The sequence below is a fragment of the Microcebus murinus genome, chromosome 25, assembly GCF_040939455.1.
Source record: "Microcebus murinus isolate Inina chromosome 25, M.murinus_Inina_mat1.0, whole genome shotgun sequence".
NCBI lineage: Eukaryota > Metazoa > Chordata > Mammalia > Primates > Cheirogaleidae > Microcebus > Microcebus murinus.
The window spans coordinates 18,734,319-18,758,698 of record NC_134128.1 but is presented as its reverse complement, the minus strand read 5'-3'; the positions used below and the strand labels follow the sequence as shown (position 1 = coordinate 18,758,698).

The 24,380-nt window shown below is 36.0% G+C and overlaps 1 protein-coding gene across 7 annotated transcripts in view; it reads right to left on the bottom strand.

Moving 5' to 3' along the window:
- The window catches only part of UPF2 (UPF2 regulator of nonsense mediated mRNA decay), a 115,268-nt gene that overhangs the window by 17,513 nt on the left and 73,375 nt on the right, over positions 1–24,380 (bottom strand). For all 7 annotated transcript variants that reach the window (XR_012914882.1, XM_075997549.1, XM_075997554.1 and 4 more), the window contains 8 exons: positions 19,031–19,216; positions 17,280–17,483; positions 15,600–15,875; positions 13,009–13,192; positions 9,129–9,268; positions 3,991–4,095; positions 3,588–3,686; positions 568–735 (listed from right to left, as the gene is read on the bottom strand). Coding sequence is in view for 6 of the 7 variants with exons in the window: in XM_075997549.1 (XP_075853664.1) it covers positions 568–735; positions 3,588–3,686; positions 3,991–4,095; positions 9,129–9,268; positions 13,009–13,192; positions 15,600–15,875; positions 17,280–17,483; positions 19,031–19,216 (1,362 nt within the window). In the remaining variant the exon portion in view is untranslated. The remainder of the gene's footprint in view (positions 1–567; positions 736–3,587; positions 3,687–3,990; positions 4,096–9,128; positions 9,269–13,008; positions 13,193–15,599; positions 15,876–17,279; positions 17,484–19,030; positions 19,217–24,380) is intronic.

Below are 24,380 nucleotides of genomic sequence, written 5' to 3'. Positions count from 1 at the left end.
TGTTCATCAGTGTAGCCTTAGGACCTAGACTAGGACCTGGCACACAGTAGATGCTCAATGAATACCTGACAAATGAATGTATAATCCCTAAAGTAACAGCTCAGACGTTGGGGTAACAGTTCTAGGGACCACATGTAACACAAGGGAAAGAAGACAGAAAAAAGCATAATGAGAATAGAGAAGGACTAGAGGTGAAATGACAGTGATTTTCAAGAGAAATCCTGGAACTGGGCATTTTCTGTAGCTGTGTTGGTCACTGTCCTCCTTTCCTTTCCCACCCTGAGCTTGCTTACGTAACCATCCCACTGAAAGTCAAGGTATTTATATATTCTTACCAATACACATGAACTTAACATTTAAATATCTTTTCCACTTATCCATTCTGTAGAAGTCAGATGTGCCTTCAAGATACGTAAGGGATAAAAGTATTTTTATCACCCAACACTTTAAAAGCTTTCAACTCTTTTCCTCTTGTAGGCAAAAGATAATTTAAATTCTATCACACGAAGTTACTCCTTATACTTGATAACTAACAATCAATTGTAAACATGCAGCACAGTTTCTTACCTGCTGTTTATTGCCTTTTCTTGTTAACATGACAAATGGCATCGTGTCTGCAGACTCTGCCTCACCTTCCCCACCACCCAGCGGGGGCCCTTTCCTCAGCTGGCTTTTGAGATGCAAAGGAATAGCAACATCAAGTTGGTGCACTTTAACAGATTCGCCACTTCTTTGCTTAAAGACAGAAAAGTAAAAGTCTATGAACACTCTAGGATACATACATAAATATAAACTGCAAACAATTCATTCAGTGCTATATTTCTTAAAACACCACAATCACAAGAGCCAGAGTACTGTTTCCAATACACAGGTGAGACCAGGGAGCATTTCTCCCCCTCCCCAGCTAACACCTTGACATATGACTTGGAAGGAGCTGTGTGACTTGGTCCTGTTCACTGTTCTCACCTCTCCCAAGCCCACAATGCTGCAGGTGCTACTGAATCTTCCTGTTCCAAATACACACTGTGCCCTCCTATTCATTTTCATAGACCACATTGTCCTTCATTATACCCATCAGGTATCATGATGGCCTGTCCTCTGACTCCCCAACAGTGGAGTGGGCTTGCCATTGTACTCCCTTGACCCAGCTTCACACACAGCAGGTGCTCAGGAAATATTCATGAGTGAATGGAATCTATAGCCACTCAGATTAATTTCTTGGTTGGTAATATCAATTATTTTTAACATTTACACTGAACTTTTCAACCAATTAATTAAATGAAACTTCCTCGAGGACTTACCATGTATTATAGGCTTAGACATAGTAATATTAAAAAGGCATAATCTCTACTCTCAAAGAGCTCATAAACTGGCTAAGACAGATATATAAATAAATTATAATACATCTGAGGTGCACATCACCTGTGTAGGGACGGAGTGACTGTGCTCAGCTGGGAGTAGGTGGGCACTGAGATATCATGAAAGGCTGAATAGAAATGGGCCACTTGAGAATGTTAAAGATGTCACATGACTTCTTCCAAGCAGATGGTAAAGAGCATTTGGGGGATATGGAGGAAATTTAGCAGGGGAAGAACAGGTGCAAAAGCAAGGACATGAAACGGCATGCTCCATTTAGGGAACTGGAAATAACTGTCTACGTCTGATGAATGGAGCAGGAGAGAGGGGAGCACCGAATATGGTTCCTCAAAGCCAGGAAAGTTAACATTGAAAGGCCTTGAAGGTTTTGAAATTGCTCTACCACCATTTAAATGGTCTTTTAATGTAGGCCTCATATATTCCAGAGATTTGCCTATCAAGCAAAGTGGTGTTTTATTGTTTTTGTTTTTTAAGCTCCAATTTGTTAGAATCTGCTTGAAGTCCTCTCAGGTTTATAAAGACTTTTTACTTTTACTGAATATTTGAAAGGATAGCATTACATGAATCTTGATTTATTGTTTTTTGCTGATTACAAAATTAACATTCTCTTCATAAAATATTTAAATATAAAACGTATTCATGTAACCATATAATTCCTCCTAACTCTCTTTCCCACTCCAAGATGCAACAACTGTTAACAATGGAGGACGTTCTTCTAGATCTTTTCTTGCACATATTAAAATACACATATAAATATAATCAACCACCAAGCATATTGTTCTATATTATTTTTTTCTGTTTAATCCTGTATTTTGGGCATCTTTCTGAGTATACACAGAGCTGATTATACTGATATGCTCCTATTATTTAATTGGTCCCTTATCGATAGACAAATAGGATTTTTTTCCTATTATAAACAATGAGACATCATTGTCTTTATAAAGAGAATTACAAATTCTCTTTAAATTTTTAGATCAAATGGCACACCAATTTGACAGGTTTACTACATTTCCCTCTAAAAAAACTGGACTGATTCACATTTACCAAATACAGATGTTTACCCACAGAAAACCATGCTGGATATTATCACTGTGTAAATCTTAATATCTGATGGTCTGATAAATGGGAAAAGCTCATGCTAATTTGCATATATTTTGATTACTAGTGAGCTTTGCAATGACTTTGTCTATTATCAGGCAAAAAAAAATTGGGTCATTCATGTTTTCTCACTGGTTTGCTACAGCCCTTTGTTGTGTAGACTATAATAAATATTTTTTTCCTGGTCTGTCATTTCTTCAAGTTTCTTATGGCATTCTGTGCTGGAGGACAATATATAGCAAAACGGTTGGGAACACATTCTACCACTTACTAGCCATGTGGGCTCAAGGAAGTTTGTCTCTTCAAGCCTGTTTCTTCACCTATGAAATGGGAATACAGTAACTGACAGCACTGTGTGGAGAACAGGGGTAAAGCACTTGATGTAGGGCCCAATAGTCTTCACAATTTTTTAACTTATTTGATAGATTTATAATTAATTCTGGTGTGAAAATAAAATAGAAGTCCAGCTTATTTTTGTTTATTGATCATTTTCCCCCAACTGATTAAAAAATGTGATCTTTATCATTTTACTAGGTTCTCAGGTTTTGGGTCTAATCTAAGGACAGAAAAAAATAATTACCCAAAAGTACTGTGACATTTTAAAACTGCTAGATGGAGCTTTTTATAAAATATGGTTTATTAATGTTATGAATACATTAAAAAATTAACATATCTTGAAATATTAAATAACCGATATTTCTCTACTTAACATACAAGCTGTTCGAATAATACATCGAACGTAAGAATTTACTAAATTAAATTTCCCCTAATGTTTATTTTCTGCACAGTTTGGCTTCTAAACAAGCTACAAGGAAAAAAGTCTTCGAAATAAAGAAAGATGACTTAAGAGAGAAAAAGTGAAGACTGGCATAATGAAATTACTCTATTCCAAGTCTTATATTTGCTGCATTTCCCCCCACTCTACCTCAAAGAAATGTGCAAATCAGCATGTGGGATGCAAGAAGTACTGGCAGCTGTAAGCTGTAAGCATGAGGAAAAGCTGCTGCAGAAGCAGACATTTAGACAGTAGAGACCCTCACATTAACCAAAATTTAACAAACTACAATGTTTTGTATTGAGAAGATTCTTTGGAATAGAGCGACATTTAATACCTGAAGATTTTCTAGCATCATTTTATCCAGAGCTTGAATGAAGTCCTCATCTTCTACACAAGGTATGTGCTTAAGTCCGCCACCTTTAATCATTACCTCCTTATTAGAACAGAACAAAAACAACAAAATCAGACCAGAAATTTTAAATGTTTTGTATGGCAAAGCCTTTTTGTATTGGTAACTTGTTTGACATAACTCAATGAATAAGTGAGTAAAACATATAATATTAAAAGTGTTAGAATAACTTGTTAATGAAGAAAATGGTTAGGAAAACAAACTGAAAATGACTTTCCAAAGAAATATTTTTCAAATAATCAAAAGAAATTAAACTTCAGTGGCTAAAATTCAAATACTATAAAAATATTGCGTAATTTCAAGAAGTAAATTTTTCAGCCCTACGTACGGTATTCTCTTCATCAGTTTCATTCTCCTTGTTGGAATCCGTAAGGTAATCTGTATTCTCTTCCTCTTCTTCCTCTCCCTCATCATCGTCATTATCAGAACCCTCCTGAAAGTATTTAACATTAGAAATTTAAAACACCAAAAAGGGTGAGCACACTTTACATACCTTACAAAGATGTTAAAACTTCGATATAATTGTGTATTATTCTCAGGTTTCAGCCCTTTATGTAGTCTGCTTCCAATGAGAGGGCAAAGTCAGCTGGCAACAGTTACTACAAACCTATAGCTGAAAACTCATCTCAGTACCTTCTACTGATCTAATAATAGAAATCTGTGGTAGAAACTCTTCCTTGAATTCTAAAAGGAATGAGTTTCCTGAACATTTTGTATTTTTTTCCTCTGAAACTAGTATCAAAAGACTGAATTTCTTACAGTAGTTCTTTAATGCCCTGCATTTGGAAAACTCTGCAATGGAAACCAACAAAAAATTCAAATTTAACATTGTTACCAGCTAAAAGCAATGGCATAGCATTCATTACATTTTATAATGCATTTCAGTTTTGAAGGTAGTCTCACATACTTCATTTTGTTTGCTCTATTCAATTCTGAAGATGGAAGGATAAGCTTTATTGTCCCTATTTTAGACATGAAAAAACTGGGGCTCAGAAAAGTTAAGTGACTTGCCCAAGGACACCCTGCTATTTAGGCAGAGGAGCTAGCCGTTCTGCCGCTTTAACTAGTGGCTTTCAAGCACTATATCCCCCAATCCTCCCTGTCAGTCCCTGCCTTGCCTTCCTGATATCAGCTGAAATCCCTTTTTAAATATAAGATAGGGCAGAACCCTGATGGATTTCTTAAGGGCTTAACACACACATTGGAGCTCCACCAAACCCAGCTGCTCCTCACTGTGCCAAGATGACTGAGACACAGCCAAAACCAGGTGTCCTCAAACTACGGCCCATGGGCCATATGCGGGTGTTTTTGCCTGTCTGTTTTTTTACTTCAAAATAAGGTATGTGCAGTGTGCATAGGAATTTGTTCATAGTTTTTTTTAAACTACAGTCGGGCCCTCCCACGGTCTGAAGGACAGTGAACTGGCCCCGTTTAAAAATTTTGAGGACCCCTGCCCAAAACAAATGTATCTTTAATATATGTAGTAATTATTACTAATTCCAAAACCCCAACAGCGTATTACTACTTACTACAGACAATTGAAAATTTATTAAGAGTTCCTAAAATGTGAACATTTGAAAAAAAAGGGGCACAAATAGTCTTTTTTTCTAAATGCATTAACTTCTTTTTGAAGTTATTTTATTTTATTTTATTTTATTTTATTTTATTTTATTTTATTTTATTTTATTTTTTGAGACAGAGTCTCACTTTGTTGCCCAGGCTAGAGTGAGTGCCGTGGCATCAGCCTAGCTCACAGCAAGCTCAATCTCCGGGACTCAGCGATCCTACTGCCTCAGCCTCCCGAATAGCTGGGACTACAGGCATGCGCCACCATGCCCGGCTAATTTTTTGTATATATATTTTTAGTTGGTCAATTAATTTATTTCTATTTTTGGTAGAGACGAGGTCTCGCTCAGGCTGGTTTCGAACTCCTGACCTTGAGCAATCCACCTGCCTCGGCCTCCCAAAGTGCTAGGATTACAGGCGTGAGCCACCACGCCCAGCCTGAAGTAATTTTATAATTCAATATTAAATTTGCAATAGAGATTGCTCTAAATTTGCCTTTGAAAAAATGAATTATTTCTTAACATTCAAAAAGACACTTCCTGGTCACAAACTAAACTAAGCTCAAATGCATTAACTACCCCCAACCTTTATGTTTTACATTACTCAGGCAATGTAAAATGCACTGATTTTTCAAATTAAAATGTTGAACCAGAACTTTGTCCTAATCCCACTGTATGCCAATACAATAATGGATGGAATTAAGAAGTGGTCATCAATGGACCACAAACTCTAAACTGGCTGGGACAGCAGGCTAGGAAAAGCACAGCATAAGGCATATGGCCCAAGTTTCAAATACTGGCTCTGCCACCTACAACTCTGAGATCTCGTGCAAATTATTTAACCCATCCCTGCCTTAGTTTCTCGCCTACCTCATGGGTGGTATGAAAAATGGTATAATACAAACACAGTGCTTACAATGGCCATGAATAATAGATACTCAGTGGCCAGGCGCGGTGGCTCATGCCTGTAATCCTAGCTGTCTGGGAGGCCGAGGCGGGCGGATTGCTCAAGGTCAGGAGTTCAAAACCAGCCTGAGCAAGAGCAAGACCCCGTATCTACTATAAATAGAAAGAAATTAATTGGCCAACTGATATATATATAAAAAAAATTAGCCAGGCATGGTGGCGCATGCCTGTAGTCCCAGCTACTCGGGAGGCTGAGGCAGAAGGATCGCTCGAGCCCAGGAGTTTGAGGTTGCTGTGAGCTAGGCTGATGCCATGGCACTCACTCTAGCCTGGACAACAAAGCGAGACTCTGTCTCAAAAAAAAAAAAATAGATACTCAGTAAATGACTACTATTGCTATTGTAATAATATTAATCTTATACTTTCTGTTGATAAATTATACAAACATTACAGAAAATTAGTTTTAGTGTAAGAACATCTACTTTAAACAGTTATCTTTAACTTATACAGCTGATCTTTAGGAGAAAATATTCTGGCAGTTGGGTGTTAACAATAACTTCAAAAAGTCATATAAAGTTTTAAAAAGTTGAGGATCAAGATGAAAACAGAACAGTAGCATTTTTTTGAATTGAATTCTAGCCCTTTTCTTTCTAATATTTGTAGAATTATCCACTACTCTTATTGCTTTATAATCAATGCATCTTCTTTCTTTAATAAATTTCTCCTTATGTTTGGAGGGTAGTCATGGGAAACAGTGGTCTTGGGCAGGAGAAGTGAACTTCATTTCTCTGAAAGGAAACCACACCTTTGACTCCATCCTAGACACATGCATAGAGATCATTCGACTGAACATTTTGTTTGCATTTCTACTGAGCAAACACACTGCATCATGTACAACATTCACTCTCAAAATGGAAAAGCAAGCAAAGGTTAAAAAATGATACAGCTGTCAAAATTTCGAAGCTCAAGTTTGAAAAGAAAATGCATTTAAAAACAAAATATAGCACAACTCTTCAAATGAGAAATTACTGTCACATTTACTAAGGATGTTGGATTTATTAGTTACTGTCTGTCGAATCAGTGCAGTAGCAAAACCCAAAGACAACCGTAAGATTAGCTTGAAAATATGAAATGGAAATGCTTTTTCGTTTCCTTTTATTGTTTTATTTAATAAGCCAACTCATATTACTGAATGTTTCTATAAGAACCTCATTTTGAAAATAAGCAATATACTGTCCACCTGTCATACTAAGAATTACAGAAACAGGCTGGGATGGGGGCTCACACCTATAATCCTAGCTCTTGGGGAGGCCAAAGCAGGAGGATCCCTTGAGATAGGGAGTTCAAGACCAGCCTTTGCAAGAGGGAGACCCCGTCTCTACAAAAAATAGAAATATTAGCCAGGTGTGGTGGCATGTGCCTGTAGTCTCAACTACTTGGGAGACTGAGGCAGGAGGATCACTTGAGGCCAGGAGTTTGAGTTGCAGTGAGCTGTGATGATGCCACTGCACTCTAGCCAGGGCAACAGAGCAAGACTTTGTCTCGAAAAAAGAAATAAAAAAAATTACAGAAACATTGCAGTCTTAAATTTTTATTAATTTGTTTATATCTACTTTAAGGGAGTTCTAAAGTTGTAAAGAGAAAGTGGTAGCAACTAACATAAATACTTAAGGGTGCCTTTCCACTGCCTGTAAATAGTAGCCAATTATAAAACTATACATTATTGTCTTTACTGCCTTTTCATAACCACTCATTTTTAATGAACAGCAAAGCTATTCATTATTTAGTTAAATCATACCAAATATTCAATAACAGTTACAAACTTTGAGGGCTAAAGGAAACACAGTTTTATGAATTTTTACTTCTAAATGTAGAAAAATTTACTTATCTAAAATTACTTGATCCTTTTCCTTTAATTCTAAATGTAGCTTTTAAAAACTCCAGGTTACGAATCTTATGAATGCTATCAATTAACATTCCTTTAAACATTAGACAACCTATATTCTCTAAACATTTACATTCCATTTACTCAAATAAATCAAAATTTTAAAACTGAAGTTCAATTTCCCTAAAACATTTAAATATTGATTATAAATTTAAACTTTTAATTAAAATCATAATTCCACAGAAAAAGTGCTAATTTCATGGTTTAAATTTTATTTTCATTAGTATTCTATTCCTCCTAGTTCATCCTACTTTTTAAAATAAACTTTATTTTGTTTCTTCTATACTTCTAGTAATCCATTTTCCAATCTATCTCCAGATTATGAAGCAAATCAAAGACATCCTTCCATTTTGATGGAGCCCCTACCATCCCTTTTTATTTTAGAGATGGGGTCTTGCTATGTTGTCCAGGCTGGACCCAAACTCCTAGGCTCAAGTGATCCTCCCTCCTTATCCTCCCATGTAGCTAGGACTACAGGCAAGTACCACCACACCCAGCTGAATGGAACTTTTAAGCAGGTTTGGAAGAAAACACCAAAGAATATGGTTAGTTTGAACCATATGCAAATGACATTATGGTAAGTCAAAAATGGTGTTAAGAACAATTTTGTATCATTTAGCCAAATAGGGTCATAGAAACACAAAGGGCTTGTCAATTATTATGGTCCAAAGTGAATTTCAGATTTCAAATACCATTAGATCTGGGAAAAATAAAGCAAAGTTCATTAACATCTAGCCAGTAATTTTGTTTTTAAGACTATAAAAGCTATAGGGTAAAAAGTCCATATTTAACAGTGAGATTAAGATATACAGGAAATCAAACAATTTTTTTCTTCATATTGCTTATATTAAATAAAAATGCTATGATCAGTATTTTATTACTTTCTTTAGAAATCCTTAATTAAGAGATTTTATAACAGAAATATACTACTAGTTATATTTACTGTAATAAAATTGAGGAGGAGTTCTTATGTATTGAAAAACACTTGGTTCATATAATCAAAATACTCTTATACAAATGTACCTATTTGCTATAAATAAAAGTCATCACCTCTTCTTCTGGCTCATTTACTTCACTTTCATTTCCTGACTGTTCTTCAGTCTCAGCTCCCCGTTCTTCTTCTTCTTCATCCTCTTCAAGATTTTCTCCTTCTGTCATAGAATCTTTTGAATCTTTGTCATTTACCAGGCCTTGAAACAAGAAAATGGAAAAATACATTTAAAAAAGATAAAGCCTAGTTTCCTATATTATACCACTTCATTTAAAAGTGTGTATTAAGTAAAATAATTCAGCAGCTACTTCCTCAGAACAATGGTAAATAGAAGAACAGAAGTGAAAACTCTTGTGAGAAACATTTTTGTTTTGTTTTGTTTTGTGTCCATTAACAGGTATTGTGAGAAACATTTTTTAAGTTAAATGTGTAGACCTATGTTTCAACAAGGGAGTACTGACGCATTTCTTAACCACTACCAAAAAGGGAGAAAACAAATTGTGTGTGTGTGTGTGTACCCATGTCCTTTTTCTTAGAGCCTCAAATTTTTGGATTGTCCCGTTTATCTCAGTCTCAGATGAACAAAAGCAAAAAGCAAACAGCACGTAAGGTGCAGTGTCAACCATATGTAAGATATAACCTCAGCCACACACTCTTACCAAATGCTATTTCAGAATCTCTAAGGACTCAAAGACATAAAATCATGTGACTTTAATGGAGAAATCACATTTGGCTATCAATTTATTTGCAAATTAGGACTGAGGAAAGGGGGCAAAAAGACATAGCAGCTTTGCCACCATATAGAATATTTTTTTCCCTTCAATAACGGCACTCTCCTCCTAAGGGAACTCCCTGCTTTTACCTCCTGTGTCCCTCTCACATTTCACTCCTTAGTCATTCTTATTATTGTGTCAATTCCAGTCTACCCTTTCTACTTTCAAGAGGTGCATAACATTGCCTCATGAGGTCTATTTTCCACTACTCTCTCTCCTAAGCCTTTGACTAGTTCAGTTTAAGTTTTACTTCCTGCATAAACTATCAATGAGCAATTCAATCTATTACTTTTTCTCCTGCTTGCTCCTAAAGCACATGGAGAATTTATCATAGCCCTTTACATCTGATGATACACCATCTTATTGTCTTTCTAATGATTTGATAAATGTTACAACAATAGATTAAAAGACCCTTGAGGACAAAGAACTTGTTTTATATGTTCAAAACTTGAGAGGCCATATATTAATAAATGCACAGTAGGTGTTAAGTAAACACTTGTTTATTCACAGAATCTTTGAGGATTAGAGTAGGAAGAAACTTTAGTGGTGATGCGATTTAACCATCTTATTTCATGAATGCTGGAGCCCAGAAGTTGAATAACCAGGGCAATCAATAAAAATAAAAATTTACTACAATGTCGTAAGTCTAAGCAACTGATTAAGAATTGACAAAAATACGTAATCATTAAAGCAGGTATGTTCAAGTTTAGGGGGAAAAAAAACCAGAAGATGAATGAAGCCCAGAAGATTCATTTTAAAAGGAAAATAATAACTAGGGGGAAAAAAGTTGGTGTCTCAGATTGAGATTCTATTAACCTGTATATTTTCTGCTTATCACTTAATAGTTTTTGTAGCTATAAATAATAGATTTTATTCATTTATATAAACTTTAAAAAGCAAAACAGTAGACTGTTGACTTGTCAATGGCAAAAAATATGAAGTCAGGACTGTATAAACCTAAGCATTCTCGGTGAAAGTATCACAGTGGTGATAAACTCATGAAGCATGAAACTCCATTACACCTTTGTTACGGTGTAATTGGATAACCAAATGTATGACCAAATACAAAATGCAGACAGTAAAATTTAAAATATTAAAATGTTAGAAGTGTACTTAGGAACCAAAATAAAATGCTGTTTTTTCATTTGTTTGTTTTTTGAGACAGAATCTCGCTCTGTTGCCTGGGCTAGAGTGCAGCAGCATCAGCCTAGCTCACAGCAACCTCAAACTCCTGGGCTCAAGCAATCCTCCTTCCTCAGCCTCCCGAGTAGCTGGGACTACAGGCATGTGCCACTATGCCCGGCTAATTTATACACACACACACACACCCCCCTAATTTCTTTCTTTTTTTTAGTAGAGACGGGGGTCTTGCTCTTGCTCAGGCTGATCTTGAACTCCTGAGCTCAAACGATCCACCCGCCTCAGCCTCCCAGAGTGACAGGATTACAGGTGTGAACCCACCACACCCGGCCAAAAAAACTTAAAAGGCTAGAATATACATTAAAATATTAAGACATGATTATTCTTCTGCAACGATATAGGTGATTTTGTTTTCTTGCTATTTTTCAAAAATTACTATCATGAACATTATTTTTTAAAATATTAAAAATGATTTTTGAAATACAAAGGAATGGTTTTAGTGTTGTTCCACTAAATATTATCTTAGCAGTGGTTTACCACAAAACTGAGACAATGAATTTACAGGTGTTTAAAAACAAAAACTACCAAAGGCAAAATACTATGTTATCTTATTGTTTTATAAATAGAAAATTGACTTAGTATCAATTTTTACACATACATTTTCTTCCTAATATTTATACTCTAAAACCAGCAGGAATATGAAAAAGACTCGGGAGAACACTGATTGCAGTTGCTACCATCTTTTGAGTTTCACTCATAAATGGTCATCTATTCTACCCTCCCTATACTCTAAATGAGGACAGATTCCTCAAAAGCAGCCTGAAGTCCTTTAATTTAACCCTTTGATCTACAAAATACAAAGCACAACTGTTCTCTTTACTGCCACATAATAAATATTAGTGTCACCACATTTACTCCTGCCCACTATATAGAGAAAAAGGCTAAGACTTAACAATTTCAAAGCAACAAAGTAAAATAAGGTGATAAATACCTTGCTTGAAATGATCATTTATTCAATTAGAAATTTGGAAAGGAAAAGAAAATAAGTAACTTGGGATACGGTTCAAAGAACAAGAATCGCATATGCCTTAAGGGTCAATAGTAGGAAAAGTTAATAGTTGGCACAATCAGGAGTAGTACCTTTAAAAATAATGCTCAAATCACAACAATCACATTCTCCAAAAGGAGAAAGCAATCCTATTAATATGCTGAACATATGAAAATACAGTTTTATAGGAAAAAACCCACAAATGCCTTCACTATGAAAAGCAGTTCTTTGGATATGCAATATGTGGTAAATTTATACAATCTATATAACCAGTGATGGTAGAGATGTGCTAATGATAGACATGAACATACCAAATACTAGTGGAAATAAAATACTAGCTTAATAGTCTCAAAATGTGTCACTTTGAAATGACTCCAATAAAACAAGCTAAGAACTATGAGCAAGCAAAGCAAATTAGTATTGCTACAGCCTTCACAGTGATTTCCATTGACAAAGCCAGTGTGTTCCTACAGTCCCTAGTGGGAGCTGTTCAAGAGCTAACCTTCTCTCAGAACAACCACAGAAGGATGCTGAGAAAGTATACAGATAACTCTCGAGTAGCTAATTTCCTCTAGTCCTTAACTCTGCCAGTGAATAAGGGTGTGAAATTCTGGAGTTTCTATGCCTGCACTTTCTTAGGAAATATGCCTCTTGAAAATACACAATGTGTAAGAATAAGAGATGCTTGAATCAAAAGTAGATTTTATATTAGCAACTGAAAATTCTATAACTAAGAAAGGCTGATAGGACTGTGCTTTTCCATCACTGAGGACTTGTCCTGAGTAACTTTTCCTCCAACTGGAGATTACTTAATGAAATCAAGTACACCACACAGGTCTTACCTAACACTTTTATGTAACATTCAACATCGCAAATACAAAGTATGCAACCAACGTAAACTCTGACTGATAACATTATAAAGCAAATTCTAGAAACAAGCTGCTAAACATCACCTTCTATCTGTGATTAATTGCTTACCTAGTTTTATTAAGAATTCTCGTTCCAAGTCTTGCACCTGCCTGATGGATTCTTCCAGAGAATTACAGAGTTTGATCTTTGGTCTTAGCAGTTCTAGTGTATCACTGATCATGTAATCTATATCAATAGGAAATGGATGGTCTTTTGTCCAAACCTCCAAACTTTTCTTCCACCAAACATAACGCTAATAACAAATAAAAAATAAATTTAGCCATAAGAAATTAGTAACATAATAAAATAATGAACTTTATTGTAATGTTACCTAGTTATAATAAGTAAACTAAAAGATTGTACAAGATACCAATTCTATTAATGGTCAATGGCAATGATTCTAATCCAATTATTTCCCTCTATAGCGTTTTTTTTTTTTTTTTTTTTTTTTTGAGACAGTGTCTCACTTTGTTGCCCAGGCTACAGTGAGTGCCGTGGCATCAGCCTAGCTTACAGCAACCTCAAACTCCTGGGCTCAAGCAATCCTCCTGCCTCAGCCTCCCAAGTAGCTGGGGCTACAGGCATGTACCATCATGCCCGGCTAATTTTTTCCTATATATATTAGTTGGCCAATTAATTTCTTTCTATTTATGGTAGAGACGGGGTCTCACTCTTGCTCAGGCTGGTTTCGAACTCCTGACCTTTAGTGATCTGCCCGCCTCGGTCTCCCAGAGTTCTAGGATTACAGGCGTGAGCCACCGCGCCTGGCCTATAGCGTTTTTGAGATATTTGTTAGCTTTATTAATTACCTTTTTATTGTAACTATCACAGTTTTTTTAAAGCAAGGAAAAATTAAAAATAAAATACCAAATAAATTTTCAAGCACTCTGAAACAAGGCAGAAACCCATACCCACAGCCCAAATGGAGTTTACATATTTAATTTTACAAAAATAACCAGATTCAAAGCCAAAGTTTTGATAAACTTTCATTATTTTCTCTGAGCTACCTGGTTTGATTTTTTAAGAACCAAAGTACCTGAAGATATGATTTTTGAAATATATAAATATTACCAACCATCCACAAGCATTTAGTAAACATCTACTGTGTATATGGCACTGTGTGGACACTTTCCCTCTCTACTCCTAGCTTGGTTCCTTCCATTTATTAATACTTTGTACTTGGTCTAATTCCTGAATTTATATTAACTGAAAGCATAACCCAAGAATTTACTAGCATATAAGAAACATATTCCTCTGGGTGCTTTCTCAACAGTATCTCCAGGTGATAAGCATGCACATTAAAGTCTAGAAGCACTGATCCAGGCTACCCTTTCTACCTGGCATTCAAATACTTAACTGTACACACCAGGATCAAGGCAGCACACACTGACCTCATCTCCTAGGCTTGCCTCTCATTCCCTAGGCAGGTCTCTGCTACTGCATTTCTGTTAATCAACTTGGAAAATATTTTTGTCTCTTTCTGCTCCTGAATATTTCTGAGTGGCTCTTTTCTCTCAGCCTGGGATGTTAGAGTGAATCCAAATAAGGATTCTCTTCTGAAAGAAATTCTACTTTAGATATGGTTATAGCTGCCATTTTGCAGCAAAACTGTGGTTTTTTAAATACAGCCTCCAACTTAAGACAGTCCTTACATACAACAAGGAATCTGACTCTCTAATCTGCAAACCCCTCTCCCCAGTTTTTGCTCATCAATTCAGAAAATAAGTGAGTAGTAAGTTGTCCTCTATTGCGAAGGTTTGGTAGGAGAAAGTTAATAAACTATAATTCCCTAAGAATATTTATCCCCACTTAACACTGGCCAATATGTGGATGTATTTTTGATAACTCAAATTATAATATTAAATTTATTTTCTTCCTTAATGGCTAAATGAAAATCCTAACAACTATGATCATACAGAATCAAATGGTACTAATGGTACTTTATTCATTTTATTCATTAGTATCTGAAGCACTTGATAGCAAGCTGTTCACCCTTATCAACACTTACAGCATTGTATTTTATGGGAAATAATAATTGGACTCCAACTAATTAACCTACAAGTTAACTTTTAGAATAAAAACTTTATAGAAGTTATAGGATTGCCTCTGTATTAGTATCTGAATTTAATCTATACTGTACATGTTTTAAATCAAAAATTTATATAATTAACCAAAATTAAGATATGGAAAGCACAATTCAAGAGCTTACAAATATTTTTCTGTGTTAAAATATAACATATTTTCCCCCAAAGTGGTAGATTTTTCTCTCCCTCTCCCCCACACAAAAGGAGAGAAAAAGAGTTTTGGACATAAATCAGAATACAGATGAGCAGGAAGAACATTATCCAATGTATAAAAATCATAAGTAACTTAATAAATTACTATAATAAATGCCATAATTCATAAATTACTATACCAAATTCGTAAGCTTTACCAAAATAATGATCAATTATCAATCATGAAAGTTCTAAGCAATTAAAATGTTTATATAATAGAATCCATCATGTATTTTTAAATCGTTAAAGGCACTCTCATATGAATAAATATAATGTAATCACGAACAGGTATGTTGTGTGTAAATGGTCTTTCTTCTCTAATATTTTTATAACACATGCAATACATTATGTGATGCCCAACAGCATATTTCAGCTTATGTATACCTGAAAATATACAAGGAAGCAGTCAAGTTTTCGTTTACTGGAACCTCTGTCAAAGTACTGGCCACAGGTATCCAAAATAGTGCATACTAGTCTAATTCTGAAAAGATGCTCTGGAGGGTCCAGTGAACTTGGAGAACCATCAGGATTAACACCAAATGAAGTAAAAGAATAAAGAGTTCTGAAAATAACAGCTGATTCCACCATTCGGTAATTATAAAGTTCTCCTAAGAACTTGGCACTGCTGATACGCCTCTGATTAAATTTAGGTTGATTAACCTAAAAAAAGAACAACGAAAAAACAGATTTTCAATAAAGAATAGTAAATGTATTTAAAAACAGGTTAAATTCCCCTCTGTAATTTGACAATATCAATTACTGAAAGAACACTGAACAGAGAAACAACACATGATTTCTTTCCTCCTGTACTAAGATGGTCACTGATGGGTGTTCTTTTTCTCTCTCTAGGAAATGGCTATCTTTTAAATGCTTGAATAAAAAGAACATGATAGAGGCCGGGTGCGGTGGCTCACGCCTGTAATCCTAGCACTCTGGGAGGCCGAGGCGGGCGGATTGCTCGAGGTCAGGAGTTTGAAACCAGCCTGAGCAAGAGCGAGACCCCGTCTCTACTATAAATAGAAAGAACTTAATTGGCCAACTAATATATATAGAAAAAACTAGCCAGGCATGGTGGCGTATGCCTGTAGTCCCAGCTACTTGGGAGGCTGAGGCAGGAGGATCCCTTGAGCCCAGGAGTTTGAGGTTGCTGTGAGCGAGGCTGACACCACGGCACTCACACTAGCCTGGGCAACAAAGCGAGACTCTGTCTCAAAAAAAAAAAAAAAATTAAATTTAGGATTAAGCTACCACAAAATGAATTGTTTATAAACAATTAAAATGTCATTCTCCCTATCAGTCCCCCATAATATATTTTGTCTGTAATTAGTGAATTAAGGAAACATAAGCCTGGATTTTATAGGAAGAGGGAAGTGCTTACAGGAAATTCTTATAAAATGGTTATCAATTTTTTTTCTTAGTAAGTTTATAGATTCTTATAACTTGAGTCTTGTGACCTTGAAATAATAAAAACTAAAAACAGTCTTCCCAACTAAGTTTAATAAGGCTTGAGAAAAAGAGGCAAAAAATACTTCAGGCTGGGGTGCCACTGCTCATGCCTCTAATCCCAGCACTCTGGGAGGCCATGACAGGAGGATCTCTCGAGACTGGAAGTTCAAGACCAACGTGGGCAACACAGTGAGACCCCACCTCTACAAAAAATTTAAAATTTAGCCAGATGTGGTGGTGTGCACCTGTAGATCCAGCTACTCAGGAGATTGACGTGGGAAGATCACTTGAGCCCAGGAGTTTGAGGCTGCAGGGAGCTACGATAGTGCCACTGCACTCCACCCTGGGCAACAGAGCAAGACTTTATCTCTTTAAAAATGAACAAACAAACACCAACAAAAAGAACCAAAAAACGCCAGTACTAGCCTGAGAGAAAACTGGGAAATATGATATACCAGAGCTTGTTAATAAATCACTAACTCCAATGAAGTAGTAGTAAATGACATCATATGGGGAAAAGGCAGTTTTTCACATTATTATTTTTCATTAATAGGATTTAAAGGTGGTTTAAATTCTCCACAAACTCCAATTTGTTGACTTTAAAGAAAGTTTTGTTACCTCCATTCCTAATCGAATATCTTCTAAAACTCCATCCACAACATGAATCCCAACATCCTCTTGGTAGAGCACTAGTCCTGCTAAGAGGTTGGCTACACAATGAATACTATTATATTTCACATTCCATATGTTTATCATACAACAAATAACATAGTCTTTCACTTCTTGGTCCTGCCAGGGCAACTTTCGCATCTGTCTTAAAACCTAAACAAAAAGAATTCTGTTTAAATTATTAAGATAAACACACAACAGTCTGACCAAATAATACAGAAATTTTACTATCATATAGTCAGAGAACTTTTGCAATTGAAAATACTTTAGAGATCATCTATCAGCCTCTTCACTTCAGAAATAGTAAAATATGAGAATTTCTAATTATGGCAAAATTTATTCTCATTTTTCCTAAATCCATAATACTCCTAAATTTCCTACAGTTTCTAGGTCTTCAGTCTAACTAATGGTATATGGTCATATACTCAGGTCACTGAAGGAAATACCCCAGGTTTAGCAAAAATAACATGCTTTTGTGCATCATTTGATATAAATAATATATTTCTGAAATGATCAATTTCCAACAAATAAACAAACCCAATTGGTTAAAAGTTCACTTAAGGTGGAGGACACTACATCAAGACTGATGTTGCATGACAACCCCAGTTCCCTTGTGTGTGAAATAGGGGATAATGGCAGCATTTACACATTATAGCTTACCTTGTAAGGATTAGACAAGTGAAAACATGTTAAGTACATAGGAAAGTGTCTAGCACACTGTAAATGCCCCATAAAAGTTAGCTATTACTATGTTGAAACCTCTACCAATAAGAAAATGAGCTGAGTTCTACCTACAATCAAAGTCTTTCCATTTTTATTCTGGAATAAAATGGACACTATTGCAGAATGCAGACATTCATTCCTACTCTCTATTCACAACCCATCTTTCAAACAGCAAACGTGTTCTTGTGCCAGCTTCACTGGAAATGTCAATGTCTTCTCCACTGTTGAACCTTCTATTATTTATAAAGGTCTAGCCAACTCTAACACTGTTTTAAACAATTATTGCCTCTGACTTGGGAATTGGGAAGTTGGTTTCAATTTCAAAGCTATTATCTTTATCTATCACTTTCTATCCTAAAAAGAAAAAAGTTCTATACTCTCTTATATGTCAACTTGTAAAATTCACCACGAAATGTTTTTTTTTTGTTGTTGTTCAACACATCTTACTTAAAAAGATTTTAACAGGGTAAACACAATAATTAAGATATTAGGTCAGTGGTTCTTAACCTTTTCTGGCAATTGACCCTGAATGAGAATCTAAAGAAAGCTACACACCCTTTCCAGAATAATACAGATAGTCATGAAGATTCAAAATGATGAAATTTCAGAGGGATCATGGACCTCTTCAAGTTTACTGAATGTTAAGACTCCCTGTACCGATGTAAAATATTTAAGGGGAAATGCATTATAGAATATTAGAGATAAAGTAATATATACTTATATATAGCAAATATACATAATTAAATTTAGTAAAGCCACTATTTCGATGAGAATGAGAAGTTATCACAAAAGAGTTCTGTTTACCTATGTCCCAAATATTATAACCATCATGTGAATGCTTTCTTGAGACGACTTGTACAGAATCAATTATAATGGAACTTGGGATCTCTCCCCCACCTCTCCTAGACTTTATATAAGCTTTAGCTCTACTACAAATCTCAAGTTGACTATTATTGTATGATTTCATTAAGATTTACCTTCTCAGTGGTAACTTTAGAGAGATCCTTGTACAGAAGTTTCCGGACGTATTCCTGGAGAGGAGGTCGTTTCTTTTTCACAGTTTTTTCAGCTGGAGGTGGGTTGCAGTAGTAATATGCATTCTCTACCATTGTAACATATCTTGCATCGAGATGCATTGCTTGCTTTTTTCTCATCATTTGCTCCTAAAATAAAAAGTCCAAATTAACCAAAACACTTTAATTCTAAGATTTATTTCTAACTAAACTTCTATTCTCAGTGATTTAAAATTTTAGGATAAAGGTTTGGAAAAGAAAAAAAATAACCACTAGGTATATCTAAGAGAATGTGAGTACAGTAATGCTATACCACTACTCATTTTTATAGTGTATTAGTCAATGACGACTAAGCCTTAGGCCTCATCCAATAAAATAATCAGAGAACTTAGCCATTAATGCAGATGTAACTTTATCCATAACTCTGCCAAACTATATAAACTCTAAGGAAAGCAAGATTCAAACATAAGTGACTGGAATTAAGGATAAAGAATATAAATAAAGGTGTGACTCTGGCCCTGGCTGTTCCAAATACAACAACTGAGAATAAATTAGTTCACAAGGCCTATGTCATGCATTGTTGTACCAGACAAATCTGACATGTCTCTACAGACAAGAAAACTAAAAGCCCCCAAGGTCTTACAGCTTGTTTAGGATTGGTTGGCATGAGCTCCAGGGAGGTAACTAGAAAACACATATCTATTCAATCATCATCTACTTCAGAGCCTCTCAACGTTGTCAGCACTGTTGATATTTTAGATCAGATAACATTTTTGTTGTGGGGGACTGTTCTGTGCATTGTGAGATGTTTTGCAGCCAGCCTGGTCTCTACCCCCTAGATGCTAGTTGAGAACCACAGACTAGTTGAAGATCTTCAAATAGCACTCCTAATTCTTAAAACAGTATCATACCAAGCATTAAGATTACTGAATTTATCCGGTCATTCAAGAAACATTTATTTGGCATTTGCCAGTCCTAAGCACTATGGCAGGTGCTGGAAACTCAACAGTGAATAAGACAAGACATGATTCCTACCTTCGTGGAGCTTAATAGTCTGGTGTAGGAAAACAGAAAATAAGCAGGCCAACAAATAAATAAATTAGTAATCTTTCCAATCATTGTAATTAGTAGTATGCAGTAAAATAACAAGGTACTAAGATGAGAAGTAACAGGAAACCTACTTTATTTATTTATTTATTTATTTTTTCTTTTTTTGCTCTGGACAGTGCTAGGAAGGAAACCTACTTTAGAGTCAGGGGTGAGTTAGGGAAGACCTCTCTAAGAAAGTGACACTTAAGCTAGGATTAGAAGGATGGCAAAGGACTGAAGAACCTCAGGAAGAGCACTCATGGGAGAGGGAACAGCAAAAAGAGAAGCCTGATGACAAGAGAGTGAGATACAGCATAGGCCCTAACAGCACGGAACAGCATAAGAAGGGTAGGTAATACAGATGCTGCACACCATGGAAGTAAGGATGCTGGGTTCTAAGCGTGCGGAAGGAAACCACGAACTAGCGTCAAGCAGGTGTTGTGGACTGGGGTGGTAGATTTCAAATATTGAAAAGATCACTGTGTATAATAAGCTCAAGGAAGGCAGGGACTGTATCTTTTTAACTATTGTATACCTAGCACCTAAAACACATCCTGGTAGGCATACAATTAATATTTAACAACACATAAATAAATCAATGAATTGCAAAAAACACAATAACTCTTTCCCATGGACTGCTTTTTTGTATACATAAAACCATCACATATTGGGAAAAAGTTTTGTTATTTGTAAGATCAACTGTGGGTGTACCAAGTTTCCTAATTGTTTCTTTTGCCTCCTATTAATTCAAAAGTGTATTGATTGTAGTCAAACTCCCATACTGACACATTTCTATAATTTATGAATGTTTATTTATTTATTTATATATTTTTGGAGACAGAGTCTCACTGTTGTTGGAGTGCCGTGGCATCAGCCTAGCTCACAGCAACCTCAAACTCCTACGGTCAAGTGATCCTCCTGCCTCAGCCTCCCAAGTAGCTGGGACTACAGGCATGCACCACCATGCCCGGCTAATTTTTTCTATATATTTTTAGTTGACCAATTAATTTCTTTCTATTTTTAGTAGAGACGGGGTCTCACTCTTCTCAGGCTGGTCCCGATCTCCTGAGCTCAAACGATCCGCTCGCCTCGGCCTCCCAGAGTGTTAGGATTACAGGCATGAGCCACTGCGCCTGGCTGTGAATGTTTATTAAAATACTGAATCTTCCAAACAGATAAGAACACTTTCACGTTTAATAGGACTCTGGAGATATAATGACCACACCTCACAAGCAGTTCTTTGTACAAAATAAAATTTATCATTTAACTTATCATTTCTACATAATGTAGTTATTAATCTAGATTCGTTTCAACCTGCTCTTTGAACTGCTTTAAAACCATTTTCCCCAACATATATACTCCAAACTAATTTTAACATTACTCAAGAGTAATTCTGAAGGCAAACCAGTTAAAGGGTTATGTGTATTGTCAAATAAATGAGTACATTTCACATTATCCCATAAGCACTAATGTGCTTCAAACCAAACTCATCATCTGTTCCCTCCACTGGTGTGCCCTGTGGGAGTCTAAGGTCTTCTCTTAAGACACTTTCTTCTTCTTCACCCCTCATATCTCACCACCAAGTCTTATCAGTTCTGCTTCCTAAAATTTTCATGCAGCTAGTTATTCCCATCCCTACCCTAATCCATTTCTTGTTTTTCCCCTACATTTTTAAAAGTCTTTGTTCTATCTTTGATCTCAGCCCCCTCAGTAATCTCCTCCATACTGATCTTTCTAAAAAGGTAAGTCTAATCCTCTCTACCCTACTTGCTTAAAATCCTTCAATAGCTATTCACTGTTATCAGGGAAAAACCCCAAGCTCCAAAGCACAGCACCTAGTTTGTGTCTATCTCACCTAGTCTTACCTGTAGCTGCTTTATTCAACTAGCATCTCATCTCTGCCTTTAAGACCAGCTTAGGTCTCTAAAATTAATACCACTTTTTCCAGGAAACCTTTCCTGACACACCAAGACCAAATATGGAGCTGCATCTACCTACAACCAAAATATCCCATCCTTACACATTTATCATAATGTCAATTCTCTGTAAATAGAGAATTGTCTGTCTGCCTTATTAGACTATAAACTATACGAGGGTGGAGACTCTCTTTCACCTTTGTATCTGAGAAGTCTGGCAGAGAGTTTGTACTCTAGAAATACTACAAAGCCAATAGGGTAGATCTTTCCTGAGTCACTGAGTCTGGCTGAAGTATCCCCTCTAAGAGCCCACGATATCTGCTGTAAACCTCTACTACGGCATATACAACACCGTAGTGGAATTATGTGTTTAGCCCTCACTCATTAGGTATGAGCCACTTTGAGGAGAGTAATTATATTTCATTTCTTTGTATCACCGTCCCTGCCCAGCTTTAATATCTCTGCAGAATTGAACTTAGTGCCTGACACATAGGAGGAAACCCAAACCTTGTTAAATGATTAACAAGGCTCCTGTAAAGAAATCAAGAAAGTCAATAAGACCTAGTTGCTTTTGCTGTAAGAGGAGAAAAGATCCACTGAGTCAAGAAAACTGGTCTGGTAGGAAGTAATTTGGTTTTCAGGAATGCTATTTTCATCCATACCACAATGATTCATACATGTTTTCCCTAGCAAAAATAAATATATAAGATTCAATATTATAAAACAAAATATAGGCATTAAAAATTAGTTGAGCTTTCCTGGCATCTATATTACACTTTTATATGTAGTATATCTCATTTAACCTTAGCTAGCCCAAAGAAAAACAAAAGTTTTTGCCTGTTACAATACAAATTTCAACTTAGAATGACTACTTTATGATTTATGTGATATGAGCCTGAAGAGAATTTAGAAATCAATTCTATTTGATGGCCTTCATATTAATGTTTTTGTAAATAAAACAAATAAATGTACATGTTTCTTGTTTTTCAATGTAAGCAGAAAGTACTCACCTCATGACTAGATTCTGAAAAATATAACATATCAAGAGAAAATGACACAATCAAGACTTTTGTAAGCAACCCTGATACCATGACAGTCTATGCTCATGGATTTCCTGAATGAGAGCTCCCTCTACCACTAACACCAACGGCCCTTCCTCCATCACACATTCTCTTTCTCCCTTCAAAGACCACAAACAAATGCTTATATATTATCAATAACAACAACTTAATTGCTTAATAAACTTGATGGCCATTTCAATGACCTAATTAGTTAAAAAAAAAAAAAAAGGCTAGGCATGGTGGCTCACGCCTGTTATCTCAACAATTTGGAAGCCTGAGGCAGGAGGATCACTTGAGGCCAGGAGTTCAAGACCAGCCTGAGCAACATAGCAAGACCCTATTTCTACAAAAAATAAAAAAATTAGCCAGGCATGGTGGCACAACACCTGTAGTCCCAGGAGTCTGAGGTTGCAGTGAGCTATAAAAATGATGCTGGTACACTCTACCCTAGGCAACAGAACAAGATCTGTCTCAAAAAAAAGAAAGAGAAACAAAGAGTGGGAGTGAAGGGGGGAGGAGAGAGGAAGACAGGGAGAGAGGGAGGGAGGGAGAGGGAGAGAAGAATTTCACTCCCAGGTTCTTATATTTTGTTTATAAATCTTTTTTTTTTTTTTTTTGAGACCGTCTCGCTTTGTTGCCCTGAGTGCCGTGGCATCAGCCTAGCTCACAGCAACCTCAAACTCCTGGGCTCAAGCGATCCTCCTGCCTCAGTCTCCTGAGTAGCTGAGATTACAGGCACGCACCACCATGCCCAGCTAATTTTTTTCTATTTTTAGTTGTTTGGCTAATTTCTTTCTATTTTTTAGTAGAGACGGGGTCTTGCTCTTGCTCAGGCTGGTCTCACACTCCTGAGCTCAAGCAATTCTCCAATCTCAGCCTCGCAGAGTGCTAGGATTACAGGCGTGAGTCACCACGCCCAACCTTTATAAATCTTAAGTTTTAATATTTTTCTGCTTACATTTATGTGCTTATATGACACATTATTGATAGCTGGAGATGTACCAAGAACATTCATTAAGATGGCTCTGACATACTAATATTAAGAGTACTGCACATTTGCATCATGTGTCAGAAGTTTTATGGGTAGAACTTAATTCCCTTTTATAATATTGTGAATTCATTGGCAGCCAAGTGAGAAAAATTTCTATAGATATCCAGGGATGGTGGCTGATATATAAAGGGATATTTCAATTTAGGTAGAAATATTTGTATTCATATGGCAAAGCAATATAACTAGTAGTGGTCAGT